This window comes from Loxodonta africana, chromosome 10 (genome assembly GCF_030014295.1).
Source record: "Loxodonta africana isolate mLoxAfr1 chromosome 10, mLoxAfr1.hap2, whole genome shotgun sequence".
NCBI lineage: Eukaryota > Metazoa > Chordata > Mammalia > Proboscidea > Elephantidae > Loxodonta > Loxodonta africana.
The window spans coordinates 103,295,659-103,316,776 of NC_087351.1; the positions used below are offsets into that span (position 1 = coordinate 103,295,659).

Consider the following 21,118-nt stretch of genomic DNA (forward strand, 5'->3'; position numbering starts at 1 on the left):
AAATTTCTTGGCATAGACAAGTGAGCATCTCCAGGGCTGCATCCATTTGTTGAAAAATCTCAATTGATATTCCATCAATTCCTGAAGCCTTCTTTTTTGCCAATGCCTTCAGTGCAGCTTGCACTTCTTCCTTCAGTACCATCAGTTCTTGATCTTATGCTACCTCATGAAATGGTTGAACGTCAACCAATTCTTTTTGGTACAGTGACTCTGTGTGTTCCTTCCATCTTCTTTTGATGCTTCCTGTGTCATTCAATATTTTGCCCATAGAATCCTTTAATATTGGAACTCAATGCTTGAATTTTTTCTTCAGTTGTTTCAGCTTGAGAAATGCTGTGTAGGTTCTTCCCTTCTGGTTTTCTATCTCCAGGTGTTTGCACATTTCATTTTAATAAATGGGTCATAGACCCAAATATAAAAACTAAAACTTGAAGACTTCAGCGGGGGTCAGAGTATCTCTGCAACCTTGGGATAGTAGTAATGATCTCTCTTAGTATACTAAAACTGAAAGAAAAAGATGATAAATTGGGCTTCACCAAAATTAAAAACTTCTATCCATCTGAAGATATCTTTAAGGAAATAAACAGGCACGTCAGAGACTGGAAGAACATATTTGTAAAATACATATCTGAAAAAAGACTGGTATCTGAATATATAAAAGAATCTCTATAACTCTAATAAAAAAGACCAATTTTTTTAATGTGCAAAATATTTGGACATAAAAGTTATAAAATCGCCAAACGAGCACATTAGTCATCAGGAAGTGTAAAGTTAAAATGACAACGAGACACCATGAAAATTAAAACAACTGATAGTGCCAAATATTCCAAAGGAGGTGCCACAACTCACATAAATTGTTGGTTGGTACAACTATTTTGGAAAAAAGTCAGACGGTTTCCTGTAAGACTAAATACACACCTACCTATGACCAGGGATTCCACTCCTAGATATTTACCCAAGGCCTAGGAAAACATATATCCACAGACACTTGTACAGGAATGTTTCTAAGAGTATTATTTATGATAGCCCCGAATTGTGAATAGTCCTAGTTTCTATCAATAGGAGCAGGAATAAACTATGGGATGGTCAAACAATGGGAAAGGGACAAGTTATTGAGGCGCATAACATGGATAGATCTCAAAAACACATTACGCCTCACATACAAGTACATAGTTGTATGATTTCATTTATATGAAGATCTATAACAGGCAAAACAAAGCTCTACAAAGGCAAGACTATAGGTGGTAAGCAAAGAACAGTGGTTGCCTGGAAGGAATATGGAGTAGGACTTAGTGGAAGGGACATAAGGCAACTCTGGCCTGTTGGTGATGTTTGGTTGATAGGCTGGACAGGTGGTTGGTGTGCATACGTGTATGCCTTTGTCAGCACTCATTTAATTGTACACTTGAGATACGGATTTCACAGTATGTCAGTTTTAGCCCCCAAAATATGTAAATAAATCTTGAACTCTATGCAGATAGAAATCTGAGGGGGATTGTCTTAATGTCTACAATATACTTTGAAATGCATCCAAACAAGTAAGATGGATTAATGGATGGAAAAAAGGACTAGACAGATGTGTAATAAAGCAAGTATAGTAAAATGATCATTGGAGAATCTAGGTGATTGGGTACATTTGTTGTTCATTGTAAAACCCTCTCAGCTTTCCTGTATGTTGGAAAATTTTTATAAGGAGGTGGAAAAAATAATCGCAAGGCTCACCTTGAGTGTATACACGCGCTGGGCTAGAAAGGAGGGACCTTCGGGAGTGGATAGCTTGTCAAGAGAAGTAGTACTAGCAGCTTCAGGGTTTATGGTGGCAGATGTATTGGAATCCGGAGCTGTGTGTTTGTTTGAAATCCTTCGGTTTTACTAGACAGGCTGCCAGCCCTTCTGGCTCTGCTCCTGGTGAGTAAGGGTGTGAGGGGAGCTCTGAGCCCAGAAGCACTCTTTTGAGTCGGTAAATTCTGCTTGCTTTGAAAATTCCACGCATTCATTCGTTCATATATCCATATTCACTCTACCGCATCCCCTGGGTGGGCGATTCCAGACTATGGCTGTGTACATGGGTGGGGACGAGATGTGCCTGAAGGGGACGGAGCATCCTCTCCCGGCCCCAGAGGGGTCCACACAGGCCAGTTAAGCACAGACCCGCTTCTTCACCCACTCCCGAATCTGCGCGCCGGGTGGGAACACCGAAGTCGCGGGGTCTGCCCGCGAAGCGCCGGGCGTCTGCCCGCGGGGATTAGTGAAGCGGGCGGCACCGCGCCGCCTGGAGGCGGGCGACGGGGTGGAGTCGCCGCCGCTGGCAGCCGCGCGGCTCCACCTGTTGCCGGGTTGGAGCGTGCCCACCCGGGAAGGCAGATCCGACGCAGACCTCGGCTTTCCTGCGCGCTCGGCAGGGCAGAACCGCGGGGAGGAGGCGGCCCAGGAACAGGACGCGAGGGAGCGGCACAGAGGGGTCGCTCCCCGGAAGGTTAGAGCGCAGCCGGCGCGGCGCCAGCGCCCCCTGAAGGGCGGGGGCCTCCGGTCTGTGGAGGACGTGGGGGGGCACACTGGTCGTCTCCCCAGCGGAGGCAAAGCGCGAAACCCCTGTTCGCCCAAAAACTCTGGCGTGCACGGAGGCAGCGCAGGCCCGGAGAAAAAGGGCTCGCAGGGGTCACTGTCTCCTAGCCGCGCGCTCTCAGGGGCTGGCTCGCTGCGCGCGCTGACACGTGGAGGCAGCGCACCCAGAGGCCAAGGCGGGGAGGCTGCCGGGGGTGCGCCTAACTTCTCTCGCTCCCCCATTCCAACCTTTCTCTCTCGTCTTGTCTCCAGTCGCTGTGCCCAGCGATGCGGCGCAACGTCGGGGCCGAGAAGGAGGTCGGAGCCCACGGATGCCGCACGGCACAGCCCAGCTGTCCGTGCGTCTGGGCGGGACTTGGTCCAGCCTCTAAGCCCAAACAGGCAGGTTGTTGACCCAGAAGCCAGAGGCTGGGACCTCTGGATCCATCTGAGGAGGCACTTTCAAGATCAGCAGCGCGAGACCCGGCGCTGGAGAAGAGATGGTTAAAGTGACAGTGACTCTAGGGCTCGGCTTACCGGCTGGCCCGCTGGGCTCCCCGACTTTCGCCTTGGGGGGGGGATTCAAGTTCGCCCGAGCCCACCCTGAACACGCACCACGCCCCTTCCCAAAGCTGAGCGTGGCCTCCAGGGCGCTGGGCTGAAACTGAGCACCCGTATTCCCGCTCCCAGCGGAAGCGGACTCTGCGCCCGGGCGCTCGGTGCGGTGGCGTTCAGGACAACTCCAAGCGAGGCGGGGCGGGGGCGACAAAGCGGATTTGAAACTCGGAGTTGAGGCGGACGTGAGGAGCTGGCGCCGCAGGAGCGGCCGAGGCCGCGGCCAAGGGAGCCACGCGGCCTGGGGAGCACCCGGCGGTCATGGGCGAGCCGGGGGCGGGCTGAGCGCGTGCCGAGCCCCGACCTCCCCTGAGGCCTGGGCGAGAGTCACCCAGTGCCTACGCCGCTCCGGCACAGGATTGTCCCCAGGGCCCGGCCATGGCCGGCCGGAGTGGCGGCAGCAACTGCAGCCCGGGCCACCTGAACGAGGACAACGCGCGCTTCCTGCTGCTCGCCGCGCTCATCGTGCTCTACCTGCTGGGCGGTGCCGCCGTCTTCTCGGCGCTAGAGCTGGCGCACGAGCGCCAGGCCAAGCAGCGCTGGGAGGAGCGCATGGCCAATTTCAGCCGCCGCCACAATCTGAGCCGCGAAGAGCTGCGCGGCTTCCTCCGCCACTATGAGGAGGCCACCGCGGCTGGCATTCGTATGGACAACCTCCGCCCGCGCTGGGACTTCACCGGTGCCTTCTACTTCGTGGGCACTGTCGTGTCCACCATAGGTAAGTGAGCCTCGGAGAGGCCGCGCGGGAGGGAGCAAGCGAGAGTGGACTCTGGCATCGTCCAAGTGGCCTCCACTCCTCGCCCCAGCTGGCTCTGCAGCTCTCAGCCACCTCAGTGCCCAGCCCCTACTCGACCGTGTGAGCCAGTGCCTACTCAACAAGTGTTATTGCCTCCCCGCTATCCTAAGTATGGTCTGTGGGCCAGCAGCAGGGGCATCACCTGGGAGCTTGTTAGAAATGCAGGGTCCCTGGACCCTCCCCAGACCATTTGAATCAGAATCTGCATTTTAACAAAGACCCCAAGGGCTCTGAGTACACCTTAAGTCGGAACAGGAGACCCTGGGTGGTGCAATGGTTAATACACTCAGCTGTTAACCAAAATCAAGGTTTGAGTCCACCCAGAGGCACCTAGGAAGAAAGGTCTGGCGATCTACTTATGAAAAATTAGCCATCGAGAGCCCTATGGAGCACAGTTCTACTCTGACACAGGTGGAGGGGTCGCCATGAGTCAGCTGCACTCCATGGCAACTGGTGTGGTGGTGTGAGTTGGAGAAACTGCCCTAAGAGACTGTCAGTCTAGTTAAGGAGACAGGCTTTGAGTTCATGGGACTTGGGAGAAGCACACAAACAGGGAGCATTTAGACATTTATTGAGTTAGTACTGTGCACGAGGTATTGTACTGGGCTCAGATCAGATGGCAACACCAAATTAAAAAAAAAAAAAACTTTCTTCTGAACTTCGAAATTACAGAGAGAAATCAGATATAATACCAGATTGCAAGTAAGGAGGCAAAACAAAGTGCTAATGAGGAGTCAATGGAGGGAAAGTGTTTTCCCACCAGGAAGAATCAGGAAAGAAAAACCTTTGGGTTGAACCTGTAACATTCTGTGTGATTTGGGTTTGAGACTAAAGTGACTACAGTCTGGAAGGGAAGGAGGAGAAAATGGCCTTCAGGGGACCCATGAGCTGGCTCATCCAGGTGAAGTAGGGGAAGGAAGAGGAGGAAGGGCCTGGCTAACAGGATGGAGGGGGACCTTCACTGCCAGACTAAGGACCTGGGAATTATCCTGGAGGCAATTGGGAGCCATTGAGGGTTTCTGAGCCAGGGTATGGCATGGCTACAGCCAGTTATGGCTTTATTCCCCAGCAGAAGAGGTTGGGGTCCTTGTCCCACACCCCAAAAGACTGTTAACCCTTAAAGTATAACCAAGTGGTGAGGGTAGGGAGAGACCCTACAAAAATTCAGAGGAAAGAAGAGCTTTGGGGCAGATGAAGTAGAGGAGCGGGCTTTGAAAGACTGGACAGAGAAAAATGGAGTGGCTGCCAGAGTCCCAGGAGCCGTGAAAGGGGCTCGCAGAGGCAGACAGCACAGAGTGTATGATGGGTGCTACACAAGGACAGCTCCTAGGCTCTCTAAGAAACCTGCCAATGAGGTGAGGTGACAGACCAACTTCCTCAAGGCTCGCAGGCACAGGCGTGTTAGGTAGTCATTCCCTGGGAGAAGGAGCACAGAGTACAGTAGAGACCAGCATTGGTCTGACTAGGCAAGAAGGGCTTCCCGAAGTGAGTCTAGGAGGCTACCCAGGGCTTCAGTTGACAAGCAGGAGGCGAGACAGAGAGGGCCAACGTGATCAGGGACATGCAAGCTTTCTCTGAAGTGCTTTGTGCTGAACTGCCCAGCCCACAGCCCCTACCCCGTCCCAGACAGCCCTGGTCCCATCAGGGGCCACCATGACTCCAGAATAACTGGGTATCTGGCAAGAAAAACTCTCCATACCATTCTCCATGATGACCAGAACATAGGTTCCTAAGGAGAATCGAGCAGTAACACCCCCCATCCATAGTTCTCTCCCCAAGCTGATCACTTAATACCCCTTGCTGTCAAGTCGATTCCAACTCATAGTGACCCTATAGGATACAGTAGAGCTGACCCCATAGAGTTTCCAAGGTGCACCTGGTAGATTCAAACCACCAACCTTTTGCTTAGCAGCCATAGCACTTAACCATTACGTCACCACGATATCCATGATCGCTTAATACCTAGCCTAACCTAGTGCCATCAAGTCAATTCCGACTCATAGCGACCCTATAGGACAGAGTAGAACTGTCCCATAGAGTTTCCAAGGAGCGCCTGGCGGATTCGAACTGCCGACCCTTTGGTTAGCAGCGGTAGCACTTAACCACTATGCCACCAGGGTTTCCAATCACTTAATAGTATTCCTTAATACCCTCACAGCCATCACTTCCCATGTCGCATAAGACAGTTCCAGAGTTTCTACGTAGGAGGAACTTCGGGTGAGCCAGCTGGTTGGGAGGTGTTGCTATGGCACTTACCTTGAATATGCTGGGTTTTGCATGGCAAGTACAGAGCTTTTATTTAGATTGAATGTTTATTTGGTGGGACTTTGATGGGAGGTTGGGGGTTGGCGAAATCCTCCCCAACACCACCAGAAGCCTCCCGTTGGCACCACCCACAGGCACAGAGGAAGGAAGGAGCAGAGCATGAGTATGGATTGGTGAACATTGACACAATCGAACATGTGATGTCAAGGACAGGTGGGCACGTAGTACTGCAGGCTTGTAAGGTGCACATATAATAACATAGTATGGCGGAGTAGGATGAAACCTGAACTGAGGCTGGAGTTGGAGCTGTTGGTTCTGCCTCTGTATCTTCTGCAAGTGTCTCAACGCTTCTGAACCCCAGCCTTCTCTGAGGTGTCTACAGAGTGCCCAGCTTGGTGCTGACACATCATTGTAGCTCTTCCATAAACAGGAGTCCTGTCTCCTCCCCACGCGCCCCCCCCCCCATGTCTGCCCCACTGCAGGGTGACGGTGAGGGACAAATGAGCTAAGGTAAGTGAACGCACCTTGAAAAGTACAAAGCACTACATATACCTGACACCTTCCTTTGAAACCGTTTGATCTTCTCTCTGATGGTGAACATTTTAATAACAGCACTTGCTACTCTTCACTAGAAACATACTGTGAGCCAGGCGCTGTGCTAAGTGCCGCACAACTTCACACTTCATTCCGCAGTCACCACAGCTCTGCCAGGTAGGCGTTCCTGGCATCCCTAGTTGATAGATGAAGAAACTAAAGCTTCCTGTTCTTTGTGAAATAAAGTATAAAAAACCCATTGCCGTCGGGTCGATTCCAGCCCATGGCAACCCTATAGGACAGAGCAGAACTGCTCCATAGTGTTTCCAGGGAGTGCCTGGTGGATTCGAACTGCTGACCTTTTGGTTAGCAGCCACAGCTCTTAACCACTATGCCATCAGGGTTTTCGAAATAAAGTATACAGAGGAAAAAAAGATTAAACCACCTATAGTAGTAATATCACTCCAAGTTAACCATTGTTAACATTTTGGTACATCTCCTTCTACTGTTTTTTCTATGTGTACATATATATATACATTTTTAAATTGTGATCACACCCTGTAAACCATTTCTATATTGTACTTTTATCTTAACGTTGCGTGATGGTGGTTTTTTCCTAAAAATTAATTCTACCATGCCTTATTCTGCGAAGACTTTCAGGAAGCAGACAACAAGAAAAGTACAGTAAAATCATCAGAAAATGGAGAAATAAAACTTTAGGACCCAGTGGAATTTGAACGAGCTCTGTGGGTCCTACCGACTCATTGTCCAGGTTGTGCATGGCTCTGTAGTTTTGCAAGATATAACCTTTGGGGAAACGGGGTGAAGGGTACATAGGATCCCTCTGTAATTATTTTGCAACCTCCTGTGAATTTAGAATTATTTCAAAATAAAAAGTTAAAGGAAAAAAGAAAACCCTTAGGACCAGGGATAAGAAAAGTAAGAATGTGGAGAGTTAGCGGGTCTTTAAAGTTGCTTGAGAGAGGCTTTGCCTGAGTTGGGGTTCCCTCAGAAGCAGAAGCAGAGCGGGAGCTGAGAATTTGAGTGCAGGCAATTTATTGGGAGGTGCAACACAGGTAAGAGAAGGAGGAAGCCATACAAGAAAGGGAAAGAATCAAAGAGGGTTATGTTATTAAGGCAGCAACCATAGTGGGCAAGTAGTGCTTAATCCCAGTGCAGAGCACATGTTCCAGAGTTATCCCGAGCAAGGGAGCTAGGGTATTTATACATCCATACCTGTCAGTTACTGATTTAAAGCTGTCCCTGTTGTAGGTGTTATTAGGTGCTGTCGAGTCAGTTTCCGACTCAGCAACCTGTCTTGGGGTGGGTTCTCTAGAGAAGCAAAACTGGTGGAGTGTATATATATGTAGAGAGAGACAGAGACAAAGATTTATCTCAAGGAAATTGCTCACGTGGTTGTAGAGGCTGGCAAGTTCCAAGTCTGTGGGTCAGGCATCAGACTGGAAGCTTCTCCTGAGTCTCATAGCTGCAGAAGCTGATGAACCCAAGATAGGTAGGTCAGACGGCAGGATGCTGGCATAAGTCCCAAGAACCAGAGGTTAGATGTTGACAAGCCAGATGCAGGATCCAGAGCAAGCAAAAGCCAGTGGGGTTTGCGAGAACATCCACATACATTGGGTGTAGGCCACACCCCCAAGGAAACTCCCCTTACAATTATTGGCAGATCACATCAGATCACATCATGGAAGTGATTACATTATATTACAAAATGAAGGATAACTACATCATTACATAACTACCAGATTATATCATTACATAACTGACAAACCTGAAAATCATGGCCCAGGGAAGTTGACATACAACCTTAACCATCACACTACTGTATATGTTACAGAGTAGAGCTGCCCCATAGGATTTTTTTTTTGGCTATAGTCTTTATAGGAGCAGATCTCCAGGTCTGTGTCCCATGGAGCAGCTGAGCGAGTTTGAACTAGCCAACCTTTTGGTTGGCAGCTGAGCACTTAGCCTGTTGAGCCACAAAAACCAAAAACACAAACCCATTGCCGTTCAGTCAATTTTGACTCTCAGTGACCTTATAGGACAGAGTAGAACTGCCACCTACAGTTTCCAAGGCTGTAATCTTTATGAAAGCAGACTGCCACATCTTTCTCCCGCAGAGCTGCTGGTGGGTTAGAACCATCTACCTTTCAGTTAGCAGTCACCAAAAAACCAAAACCAAACCCAGTGCCGTCGAGTCGATTCCAACTCATAGCGACCCCATAAGACAGAGTAGAACTGCCCCATAGAGTTTCCAGAGAGCGCCTGGTGGATTGGAACTGCCAACCCTTTGGTTAGCAGCTGTGGCACTTAACCACTACGCCACCAGGGTTTCCTAGCAGTCACCAGGGCTCCTTAAAGCTGCCCCCGGGGGGACGTAAATTCTTCGGACTTCTGGCCTGATTTTTCATGGACAGCCCAGGGGCAGCCCTCCAACGCTGGCCATTGGAAGCCCAGCCAGTGTGCCCAGAAATGGTAGAGAGACCCCAAGGGATTTGGGAAGAGCACTAACAATGACTGTTCAAGCTTCAAATTTAGCTGCCAGCTTCCTGGCAGACAGAGCCATGGCTCATGCTAGAATTCTTGTCAGAAAAGAGGAAACTTAAACCTATTCACTACCAAATCCTCATTTTCCCAGACAGTGCCGTTGAAGATTTTATTCAGCTGCTGTCTAATTGAGACCTTTGATTTAAAATTCAGAGCCAAGTATTAAAACACAGCTCAGGGGCTGTGAATTCTGAAACAGGCTGATGATCAGACTTGAAACAAGCATGAATTTAAACTACCCAGGCAAGTAGATGGGCAGCATACCGTGTAAATGACCTGTAAATATCTTTTCTCCCTCTGTGTTTTTGTGTTTACCCATGTATTTCTAACTCAGATTCTGTCCAAAAAGGATTTGAGGTAGTTTGCATATTATGTTAGTCAGGGTAGGCTGCAATAACAAAGTACCCCCCAAAATCTCAACAGCTTAACATAACAAAAGTTTACTTCTTACACAGAGTCTACCACAGGTGTGATGACCCTCCAGGACTGTCATCTCCTGTAGTGCCTCAGTCTCTTGGGCTTCTTTTATCTTAGGGTCACCACCTGGAAGGTGACATATGTCACCTCCATTCACATTTCATTGGCTAAATCAAGTGGCATGGCCACACCCAACTTTAAGAGGTTAGGAAAATTCAATCCTCCCGTGAGTCCAGAAGTGGATAAGACCAGATATTGGAAACACTTTACAGTGTTTTATAGCATACACCTCAGAATTATCCCAGGCAAGGAACTGGGGTACAGCAGTGATGCCTACTCTGAAGTACATACAGAGAGTGCACTAGAGATGGATACTAACAGATTGAAAACACTGGGGAGATGAGAAAAGCTGAGTTCATGTTGTTAGCTGCTATCTAGCTTGGACTCATGGAGACCTTCCATACAACAGAGTAAAACATTGCCCAGCCCCGTGTCACCTTCGTAATCATGAGTATGTTCAAGTTCATTGTTGCAGCTATGGTGTCAATCCATCTCATTGAGGGTTTCCCTCATTTTTCTTGAGGGAACATGATGTCCTAGCAACTGGTCTTTCCTGATGATGTATCCAAAGTAAATAAGTCGAAGTCTTGCCAGGTCTTTCTCCTGTGGAGTAGGTGGGTGGGTTTGAACTGCCCACCTTTCAGTTATCAGTCAAGTACTTCACCTTTGCACCATCATGAGCACATTGTTGCAGTTAGGTTAAAAAATGAATCTCTTTAGAATTAGAATTTCTTTTCTCAATATTAATTTTGGTTAATTAAAAAAATTATTAAAAATACTTAGAGTTTGTTCTCTCTGAATCAACTAGCTAATCCCTCCCCTGTTTTTCTATTGGGAGAAGGAGGATGTTGTGTTAATCAATATGTATGTGTATGTCTTAGTTACCTAGCGCTGCTGTAACAGAAATACCACTTACTGGGTGGCTCACAGTTCAGGAGGCCAGGGCGTGGCTCTAGGCAGAGATTCTTTCTTGTCTATTTCATCTTCTGGTAGCTGCCAGCAATGCTTGGTCTCCCTGAGCGTGTGGATGCATCTGTCTCTGACGTCTGTCTTCTTTTTCCCTGTGTGTCTCTCTGTGTCAATTCTGTTCTTTTTATAACTCAGAAGTGATTAAGTTTAGGACCCACCCTACACTAATGTTGCCTCATTGACATAACAAAAGAAAGCCCACATTTCCAACCAGGGTCATAGTTACAGGTACAAGGGTTAGGGTTTCAACACATATTTTGAGGGGGGACGCAACTCAGCCTGTAACATTGTGCTTTATAGTTTGAGGATTTTAGCCTTTTGTCGTGTTTGTGCCATACTTTCCATCCATTGCTGTTTTCTGTTCAAAGTTCATTATTTATTACTTAGATATAGAAATATGTTTAATTTCTGTGCAGCTGTATATTTCACTCTTTTCCTTGTGATTTCTTAAATTGTCTTTATGTTTAGAAAATATTTTCCCACAAAGATATCATAGGAATGCTAGTTTTTGTTCAATATTTTTCCAACAGCTCTACACTTCCAATCATAGCAGTAGTTTTTAAATAACTTTAACATATTGTTTTATATGAACAATGTTGTTGTTCTTCTTGTTGTTAGGCACCATCGAGTCGGTTCTGACTCATAGCAACCATATGTACAACAGAACGAAACACTGCCCGGTCCTGCGCCATCCTCTCAATTGTTGTTATATTTGTGCCCATTGTTGCAGCCACTGTGTCAATCTATCTCACTCAGGGTCTTCCTCTTTTTCACTGACCCTCTATTTTACCAAGCACGATGTCCTTCTCCAGGGACTGGTCTCTCCTGATAACACGTCCAAAATATGTGAGATGAAGTCTTGCCATCCTTGCTTCTAATGAGCATTCTGGCTGTATTTCTTCCAAGACAGATTTGCTCATTCTTCTGGCAGGCCATGATATATTCAGTATTCTTTGCCAGCATCATAATATGAACAATGGTGAGTGTGTTCTAAGATTATAGCTAAGGAGCAATGATGGTCATAGGGAATGAGGCTACAGAAAGAGTAACTGGTAAGAGTTTATGTTCAGTCAAGGTAGGTGAGGAGGCCATCTCTCTTGGGATCCATCTTTTTTAAAATGTCATCCATTCTGAGAGCCCTGGGTTTGTTCAATTACAGGCAGTCCCTAGCTTATGAACGAGTTCTGTTCTTAAGTCTGTCTTTAAGTCGAGTTTTTACGTAAGTGGGAACCGTTAGGTACGGTTTGTATCTAATGTCAGTCAAATATTTGTCTTAGTGTATAGTATGTAGTGTACCTTTCTATGCATAAAAACCATTAAAGAAACACTTGCAATACACTAAAACATCTTTAACATAATAATACAGTAATAATAATAATAATGTTTTGATACGGGTTATTACGAACCATTGTATGTACTTTGAATTTTTAATATAATAGGCTCTACAGGGATTGGTTCGTAAATATAAATCTTACGTGAGTCGGATGTTTGTAACCTGGGAACTGTCTTTATGTGCTTCCTACTTGGAAAATTTCAGTATCTTGAAATTAAGGCTTCTATTCTAGGGTCGCTATGAGTTGGAATCGACTCAACGGCACTGGGTATTCTAGGACATAGCGCTCGCTCTCTGTCCGGTGTCCCAGTACATATATATATATATATATATATATATATATATATATATATATATATATACAACAAAACAACACATATATATATATATATATATATTAATCTCAACCTGTTTCATTAGGAAGTTTTTTTATATTATGAAATATCACAATTTCCTCTTTTACCCTAAATTTCATCCTGTTCTCTCTTCCCCTCCATGCCTTGCCCTATGAGGGAGAAATGCAGTCAGTAGGAATGTAACTCAAATAAATCTTGGGCTCCTTGGGGGTCCTGTCTAAAGGTAATGTTCCAGTGAAAGAAGCGTGGTCCATTACCCAAAAGTAATGAAAAAGTAAATTCAAGTTTTGTTTGGATCTCTAAAGAACCTTATAGAGTCTCCATTTTATAATTCAGAGGGAAGTTCCCTCTGTCCTCTCCCAGTCTCTCATATCTCAAAGCAGTTCTGGAGCCACTGATGCCCCAACCCACCCCACACGCTCCTCAGCCTTCAGCCATCTCAGTCTTTCTGTCTCTCCTTGTTCCTTCTCCTCTCTCCCCTCCCTCTCTGCTCTCTGTTATGTAGGTTGACTGAACCTTTGCTTCCTTTAGCCTGTTACCTGGATTCTTCATAGTAAAGGGAGCTGACCCAGGAAGCAACAAGCCATTCCCCTTAGAAGGGGAATGGGGGAGGGGGAAGGTGTTGTGGTCGCTCATGCGTTAATAATTTTGTCTCTGTACATGAGAAATACCCTCAGCCTTTAGAGGTGGACATTACTGTGCTCAGACCCAGAAGACATGGTCCTGCCAGGGCTGCCACTGGCATCTTGTCAGAAGCATCTCCATTAGTTTTAAATATTTATTTAAAATACGTGTAGTTCATCTTCTTTGAATAAACTAGCTAACACCCCTCCGCCCCCTCCCCCCCGTTTTCTATTGGGAGCAGGTGGGTGTTGTGTTTGTTAGTGTGTATGTGTGCACCATGGGAACTATACAGCCTTCTGCCTCCTTCAGTTTAGTTTGTCTGACTTGCCAAACATGATGCCACTTTTCTGAAAGGCTGCCGCTTTAGTACACCCACTCCATCTTCCTTTGGCCAGAGAGCTGTCTTTAGAAGGCTAGTTTAGTATTAAGGGCTTGTTTGTTGTTAGGTGCTGTCAAGTTAGTTCCAACTCATAGAGACCCATGTATAACGGAACAAAATGTTGGCTCGTCCTGAGCCATCTTCAAAATAGTAGGTATGTTTGAACCCACTGTGGTGGCCACTGTGTCAGCCCATCTCGTTGAGCGTCTTCCTCTTTTTTGCTGATCCTCTACTTTACCAAACGTGATGTCCTTCTCCAGGGACTGGTCCCTCCTGATAACATGTCCTAAGTAAGCGAGATGAAATCTTGCCATCCTCGCTTCTAAGAAGTAGTCTGGCTGTACTTCTTCCAAGACAGATTTGTTTGTTCTTCTGGCGGTCCGTGGAATATTCAATATTCTTTGCCAACACCATAATTCAAGGGTTTAATGTTCCCATTCTCTGATGAACCCCCAGCATCTTCTATTGACCATCCCTCCTTGGAAAGGAAGCACTGCGGTCAGAATGTAAATAAGTATACGTTGGAGGTAGAGCGTGAGACCTCAGGGAGCAGTGGGGCTTGCTCCCTGAAGAGAACAACTCCACCATAGGCATTCAGATTCAAATTTTTAAACAACATTGTGTGGCCAGACAAGTCTGCTGACAGCTTAAGTCAAGAGTCTGAGTCCCCCAGTTGAAGCTTTGGTCATCTGAAGCTTTGATCATCTGTGAGCTCCAGGCATCCTTCCCTTTGGGAGCTACAAGGACAGAAAGCTCTTAACTCTTCTTGATTTGCAGCAGCCTCTTGGTTTTGCAGTTCCCTTAAGCACCTTTGGTTTTGCAGTTCCCTTAAGCACCTGTTTGTGCAGGACACGTGATCACCACAGAAGGTAAACTGAGCACATTAGCTGTTTCATGGTACACTCACTTGTTTCTAAAAAGAACTAGGGGCAGTTACATCTCCTAATTCTTAACTTTTCTCATCCTCATTACTACACATGGGTGTTGTAGTCCATGAACATATACTATCTTGGTTGTTTGGGTTTTGTTTTTGGTTTTTTTTCCGTTTACATTATTTCTTGTACATGTTCCCATTTCACATGTTCATGTAGAATAGCTTACTTAACCATCTTCAAATTGTTGGATTTTGGAGTTAAGTGTGATTTTGTTTTTACTATTGTATATAATAAAAATTATGAGGGCAGTGGTCGTCCAGTAGCAGAATTCCTACCTTCCATGCAGGAGACCTGGGTTCAGTTCCTGGCCAGTGCACCTCATGTGTGGGCACCGCTCATCTGTCTGTGGAAGCTTGCATGTTGTTATTATGCTGAACAGGTTTCAGTGGAGCTTCTAGACTAAGACAGACTAGAAAGAAAGGCCTGGCTATCTACTGCTGAAAACCAGCCAATGAAAATCCTGTGCATCGCAACAATCTCATCCTCATTTGATCATGGGGATGGCACAGGATCAGGCAGCATTTTCATTCCATTGTGCATGAAGTCACCATGAGTCAGGGGCCAACAGGACAGCAGCTAACAACAACGATAATAAAAATTATAAAATTTATTGAGTCCTTAAAAAAAAAAAAATTTTTTTTTCATGGGTTAGACACAGTATATGCTGTATACCCTCCCATCACCATGGCAACTAGGGTTATTATCAGGATAGGAGGCACCTGCCCCAAGACTTATATCTTTAATTCAGAGATGTTTGATCATGGAAGTCACTTCCTGACTTTGCCTATGAGCGCTTGCTGTTTGGCCCCAAGGTTATCTGTGTCTTGAGTCTTCTCTTGCATTAAACATCTCATGAAGATCACAGTGGCATTGATCTACAGATCAACCAGGGAAGTGGTTTGCAGACTGTGCTCCAAGGCCCAAGGGTCCTCTGTGGTGTCTTCGGGGTTGCTTCAAGGGCCCAAGGGACCCTTCAAATTCTTACCTATTATATATATGTTGTTTTTGTTGGGTGTCATTGAGTTGATTTTGACTCATAATTATCCCATGTGACAGAGGAGAACTGCCCCACAGGATGGTCTAGTTACAGGAGCAAATCATCAGGTCTTTCTTCTGCAGAGCTGTTGACTGGGTTCAAATTGCCAATCTTTTGGTTAGCAGCTGAATGCTTAACCATTGCACAACAAGGCTCCTTGTTATATGTATATATATCTGAAAATATTTACCCATTCTGCCACCTTTTTATTGATAAATTGTTTTATTTTTTCATATGTATAAAAGATTTTTAGATAGCCAAGTACACTCATTTTGACTGGCAGTTTTTTGTTTTTTTGTTTTCTGTAGTTTTTTCGTAAATTCAGGGTCCCCTCCATGGCTGAGATAGTCTCATCCATTCTCTGTTCAGCCCTTGAACTCATGTCAAATGTTATTCAAAAGACTGTTTTTAAATGGTTTTGTGTGGTTGACTAAATAATTATGCTTTGATTTATTTCTGAAATTATCACATAAGGATTTGAGAATGTACATTTTGCAGAATTCTCTTTTTCATTTACTGAGTATTTCTTTGTAGCCTGGTATCTCTACGTATTTCAGCTGGTTTTTCTCTTATGTGGAAGATTTTTGGAACTGGTGGGAAGATATAACCCAATCATCCTCCAAACTTACTAAACACACCCCAAATAGCAACATTTCATTGTGTAGTTCAGGATATATGGATTTGGTATTATTGATTTCATCACTTACATAACATTTATTATTATTTTATTAATATTATCTCTTAATGCTTTATATGCTAAAGTCTGTTATTTAACTTTAGATATGCTTAAGTGTTCTGTATTAGTAGATATTGGCTGGCTTCTAGACCACCTCTCTAGTTTAACCTCTAGTAATATTTGTTATAAGTAACCACTTAACCCATGCATAGGAACCAGTACATAGACCAAGAGGCAGCTGTTGGAACAGAACAAGGGGATACTACATGGTTTAAAATCAGGAAAGATGTACAACAGGGTTGTATCCTTTCACCATACTTATTCAATCTGTATGCTGAGCAAATAGTCCGAGAAGCTGAACTATATGAAGAAGTTACTGAGACACGTAACATGGATAAATCTCCAAGACACGATGCTTAACACAAAAGTACATAGGTGTATGGTTTCATTTATATGAAGATTTATGACCTATTCAATCCTCTATTTTGGGTTTAATTTTCCATTTATCTTCTAGCACAGTCATTCTTTTCTGCGTTGTCTAATTCCTGTCTGCTGACTTTAACAATGTTTTCAGCAGATATTAAGGGCCTACTATGTGTAATTTTTTTTTTATGTGTCAGGCGGAGCCCTGGTGGTACAGTGGTTAAGAGTTTGGCTGCTAACCAAAAAGTCAGCAGTTCAAATCCACCAGGCACTCCTTGGGAACCATATGGAGCAGTTCTACTCTGTCCTATAGGGTCGCTTTGAGTTGGAATCAACTCGATGGCAATGGATTTGTTTTGTTTTTTGATATGTGCCAGTCACTGGCTTAAATATCGGAAGTTCTTCTCACTGTCTTTATTATCATGTCATAGTTCTCTCTTTTCTCTCTTAAAGTCAATTTTCTTCATTCAATCATGCTCATTTGTGGGGTTTGCCGTTTTTCAGTTTCCCCAGCTTTTTCTTACAAACCACACCAACCCCGCCTTGAGACTCTTCTTTGGGTTCAAAATTTTAAAACTGAATTTAAGTTAGCATTTTCCCCAGTAAAGTCTCTCTTATTCATTCTGGTTGTTGATATTTTCTGTGCCAGATGTTGCTATAGTTTTGGTATTTGGTACAGAAGCATGCCTGACTCAAGCCATGGTATTTCCAGTTGCCTCATATGCATGCAGAAGCTGGACAGTAAATACAGAAGACAAAAAATTTGATGCATTTGAATTATGGTGTTGGCGAAGAATATTAAATATATACCATGGACTGCCAGAAGGGTGAACAAATCTGTCTTGGAAGCAGTACAGCCAATCTTGGAAAAGAAGAACAAAGTTGGGGGGACTCACACTTCCTGATTTCAAAATTTACTACAAAGCTACAATAATCAAGACAGTGTGGTACAGGCCTAAAAATAGACATGTAAATCACTGGAATAGAATTGGGAATCTAGAAATAAACCTTCACACTTATAGTCAATTGATTTTTGACAAGGGTGCCAAGACAATTCAATGGGCAATGAATAGTCTTTTTCAACAAATGATGCTGGGACAACTGGATATGCACACCAGGCACAGAAATTAGCTCAAAATGGATCAAAGACCTAAATATAAGAGCTAAAAGGTGTAAAACTTTTAGAAGAAAATATAAGGGTAAATTTTGTGACCTTGGAATAGCCAATGATTTTTTAGATAAGACACAAAAAGCACAACAACAAAAGAAAGAAGTAGGTAAATTGGACTTTAAAACTCTTGTGATTCAAAATATACCATGAAGAATGTGAAAAGACAGTTCACAGAAGGGGAGAAAAAAATCATAAAGAGTCTACAAGAAAACTTTTAGAGCTAATAGAGGAATTTAGCAAAGTTGCAGGGTACAAGGTCAACAAACAAAAATCTGTTGAGTTTCTATATACCAGCAGTGAGAGATCTGAAAGGTAAATTAGGGAAACAATTCCATTTACAGTAGCATCTAAGAGAATAACGTACCTAGAAATAAATCTAACTAGGGATGTGAAGGACTTATACAATGAAAACTATAAAACTCTGCCGAAAGAGATTAAAGACTTAAATAAATGGAAAGATGTTCCATGTTCATGGACTGGAAGATTTAATATTTAATGTCAGTACTACCCAAAGCAATCTATAGGTTCAACACAGTCCCAATCAAAATTCTAACAGCCTTCTTTACAGAAATTGAAAAACCAATCCTAAGTTTATACGGAATGGCAAGAGGCCCTGAAAAGCTAAAACAATGTTGAAAGAGAAGAACAAAGTAGGAGGACTCACACTATCTGATTTGAAAACATACTGCACAGCTACAGTAATCAAACATTCTGGTACTGGCATAATAGTAGACACGTAGACCAGTGGAACAGAATAGAATTGAGAGTCCAAAAATAAACTCCACACATCTATGGTCAACTGATTTTTGACAAGAGTGCTAAGTCTATTTGATGGAGAGGAAGGAGTCTCTTCAATAAATTGTGCTGGGATAATTGGATTTCTATGTGCAGAAAATGAAACAGGATCCATGCCTCATACCGTACGTAAAAACAAGTTCAGAATGTGTTAAGGACCTACATGTGCAAAGTAAAGCCATAAAAAGAAGAATGGGAGAAAATATTAGCAAATTATATATCTGATGCCACGTTCCGCATCAACTTGGACTTTTCATCATGTAATAGACTGTTCAGAGCTTCCTCCCTGTTTTTTTATCTTTGCATTCTTAGCTACTTATTGTGTCCCTTTGATTCTTAGACAACCACCTGCCCTGTGGTTTCAGTGCCCCATGTACTCTTTGTTGTAAATACTGCTTTGGGAATATGTAAAACTTCTTCATAGGTATTTAACATTACTTTTTGTATGTTTAAATAGAGATTGCAACTGACAGGCCCTTGTGCAAAGGTGACATTGCTTTTTGTATGTTCAACATTACTTTTTGTATGTTTAAATCAGAAATTGCAACTGACAGGCCCTTGTGCAAAGGTGACATTGCTTTATGTGGCCCGCAGAGACTGATGTGCTGGTAAATGTTTAACTAGCTTTAAAAAAAAAAAAAGCCTTGAGTTTGCCAATTTCTGTGGTGTAAATACTCCCCCAGTGGCTGATTTCAAGCTACCAATGTGAAGTCACGGAAGGTGGAGGGTGGACTAGAGAAGAAACGTGCATAGTCGGCTCTCTTGAGCCTTAGCCAGCCAGTTCCAGCACATCACAGTGGGCTGTAGAGGATCTGAGAAAATTTGAATTAGTTCTCAGCTTTTAAAGATCGATTCCCAGTCAAGATCTAGATTTCTGATTTCTCTTGGAAAAACAGAATATCTGGCTATGCTGGGCCCACATTCCTGCATGGCAACCACTCGCTGGAGGGGATTTGTGGGCTGCTCTCTTTTCGTCCCACCCCCACACCCAGGCTGTCAGCTGCCATTCATCACTGCCCTCACTCTGTTGTTTGACTTTTTGCTTGGCCCCTGTTGGAATTTGAGTTTGCAACCTCTACACAAACGGTTAAGCACTCGACTACTAGCCCAAAGGTTGTGGTTTACATCCACCCAGAGGCACCTCAGAAGACGGTCCTGGCAATCTGCTTCTGAAAGGTCACAGTCTTGAAAACCCTATAGATCAGTTCTATTCTGCACACATGGGGTCACCATGAGTCATAATTGACTCAACAGCAACTAATAACAACAACCACAGTTTAAATGCTGAGGTTTTTCTTGCCTCTTTGAGATAGGAGAACCAAGTGATCTTGTCACTTGGCTTTATATCAAAAACTCAAGATCGAGCTGCAAAGTCAGGCCCCATGTGGCATTAAAATTGCCGTATGACTTCCAGTTTGATCATGGGGTGGTCAAGGTTCTCCTGATGGGGGGCATGAAGAGTTTATTCCATTCTTGTTGATGTCCCTCTGGTGTCCCCAAATCTGTGGACAAAAGGGCTACTAAAGGTATTTAATAAATGAGAACTGAACCAGAAAAGCATAAACTTGTGACAGGCTAAGGGTTTTCTTATGGGAAATTAAGAAACACCCACTAACTGGAAATGGTCAAAAGTGACAAGTTCAGAGGAAACTCAGGACAGTAATTAAAAATGTATCAATTCCTGTATGGTAGGCAGTTGACACAACATAGTAAAAGAAAAATACCATCTCTGAGGTCTTGATGGTTAACGTCCATGTTGATTTTGGACAATTCCCAAATGTCTGGGGGAAAAGACTGCTCTTAAACCTGGAATGTAGAACAGTGGAGATGCAGACCCTGTCAGAGTGATTGTACCTGCCTCATTATTTATTGGCATCAAGGGACCTATAAAGGGTATTAAACCTTTTAATGTCCTGTTCTTGGGAGGGCTGGAGTACATCTGCAGATGGTGTAGGAATGTGAGATTTGGGAAAAGGACCAAGAGGAGAGTTTTGGAGTTAGCAACACTTGTGGGTGGGAGGAAGTTAGAAAAGCAGTGGTATGTTAAGAATAGCAGTATGCATGCAGTTACTTAAACATTGAGTGTTGTTATTTAAGAACAAAACCAATTTCATTTTGGGGAAGGGAACTCCATTTTTAAAGACTCTTTTTTTGTGACCATTAACCCAGTGGAACTTTTTTGACAGTGCCTCTGTAAACCACCTCTGTGTTCTTGGTGTTTGTTTTGGAGACAAATGGAAAGCCACTGCGAAATGACATCCATCTATTCAGATTCCTCTTTCCAACTCTTTACTTTAAATAGAGTAGAGCATTTTAAATTGATAAGTGTAGTTTATTAAACACAGATACATTAAAACCACAGTTAAAAAGGTAAACTACATCATATATCCATACGATGAAATATAATTTGTCCATAAAAAAGGAATGAAGTTCTGATACATGCTTCAGCACGGATGAACCTTAAAAACTTCATGCTAAGTGAAAGAAGTCAGTCACAAAAGACCACATACTATGTGATTCCATTCATATGAAAGTCCAGATTCGAGAAATGTAACAAGTAGATTAGTAGAAAGTAGATCAATTAGGGCTGAAGGCGGACTAGACAGGTTATGAGGAGGTGAGACA

General features: G+C 44.1%; 1 protein-coding gene across 1 annotated transcript in view; it reads left to right on the forward strand.

Annotated features, from left to right (window-relative positions):
• The first annotated feature begins 3,465 nt into the window (after positions 1-3,465).
• The window catches only part of KCNK13 (potassium two pore domain channel subfamily K member 13), a 115,484-nt gene continuing 97,831 nt past the window's right edge, over positions 3,466-21,118 (forward strand). The window contains exon 1 of the mRNA XM_003408818.4: positions 3,466-3,877. Within this exon, the coding sequence (XP_003408866.1) occupies positions 3,538-3,877 (340 nt within the window). The 5' untranslated portion in view covers positions 3,466-3,537. The remainder of the gene's footprint in view (positions 3,878-21,118) is intronic.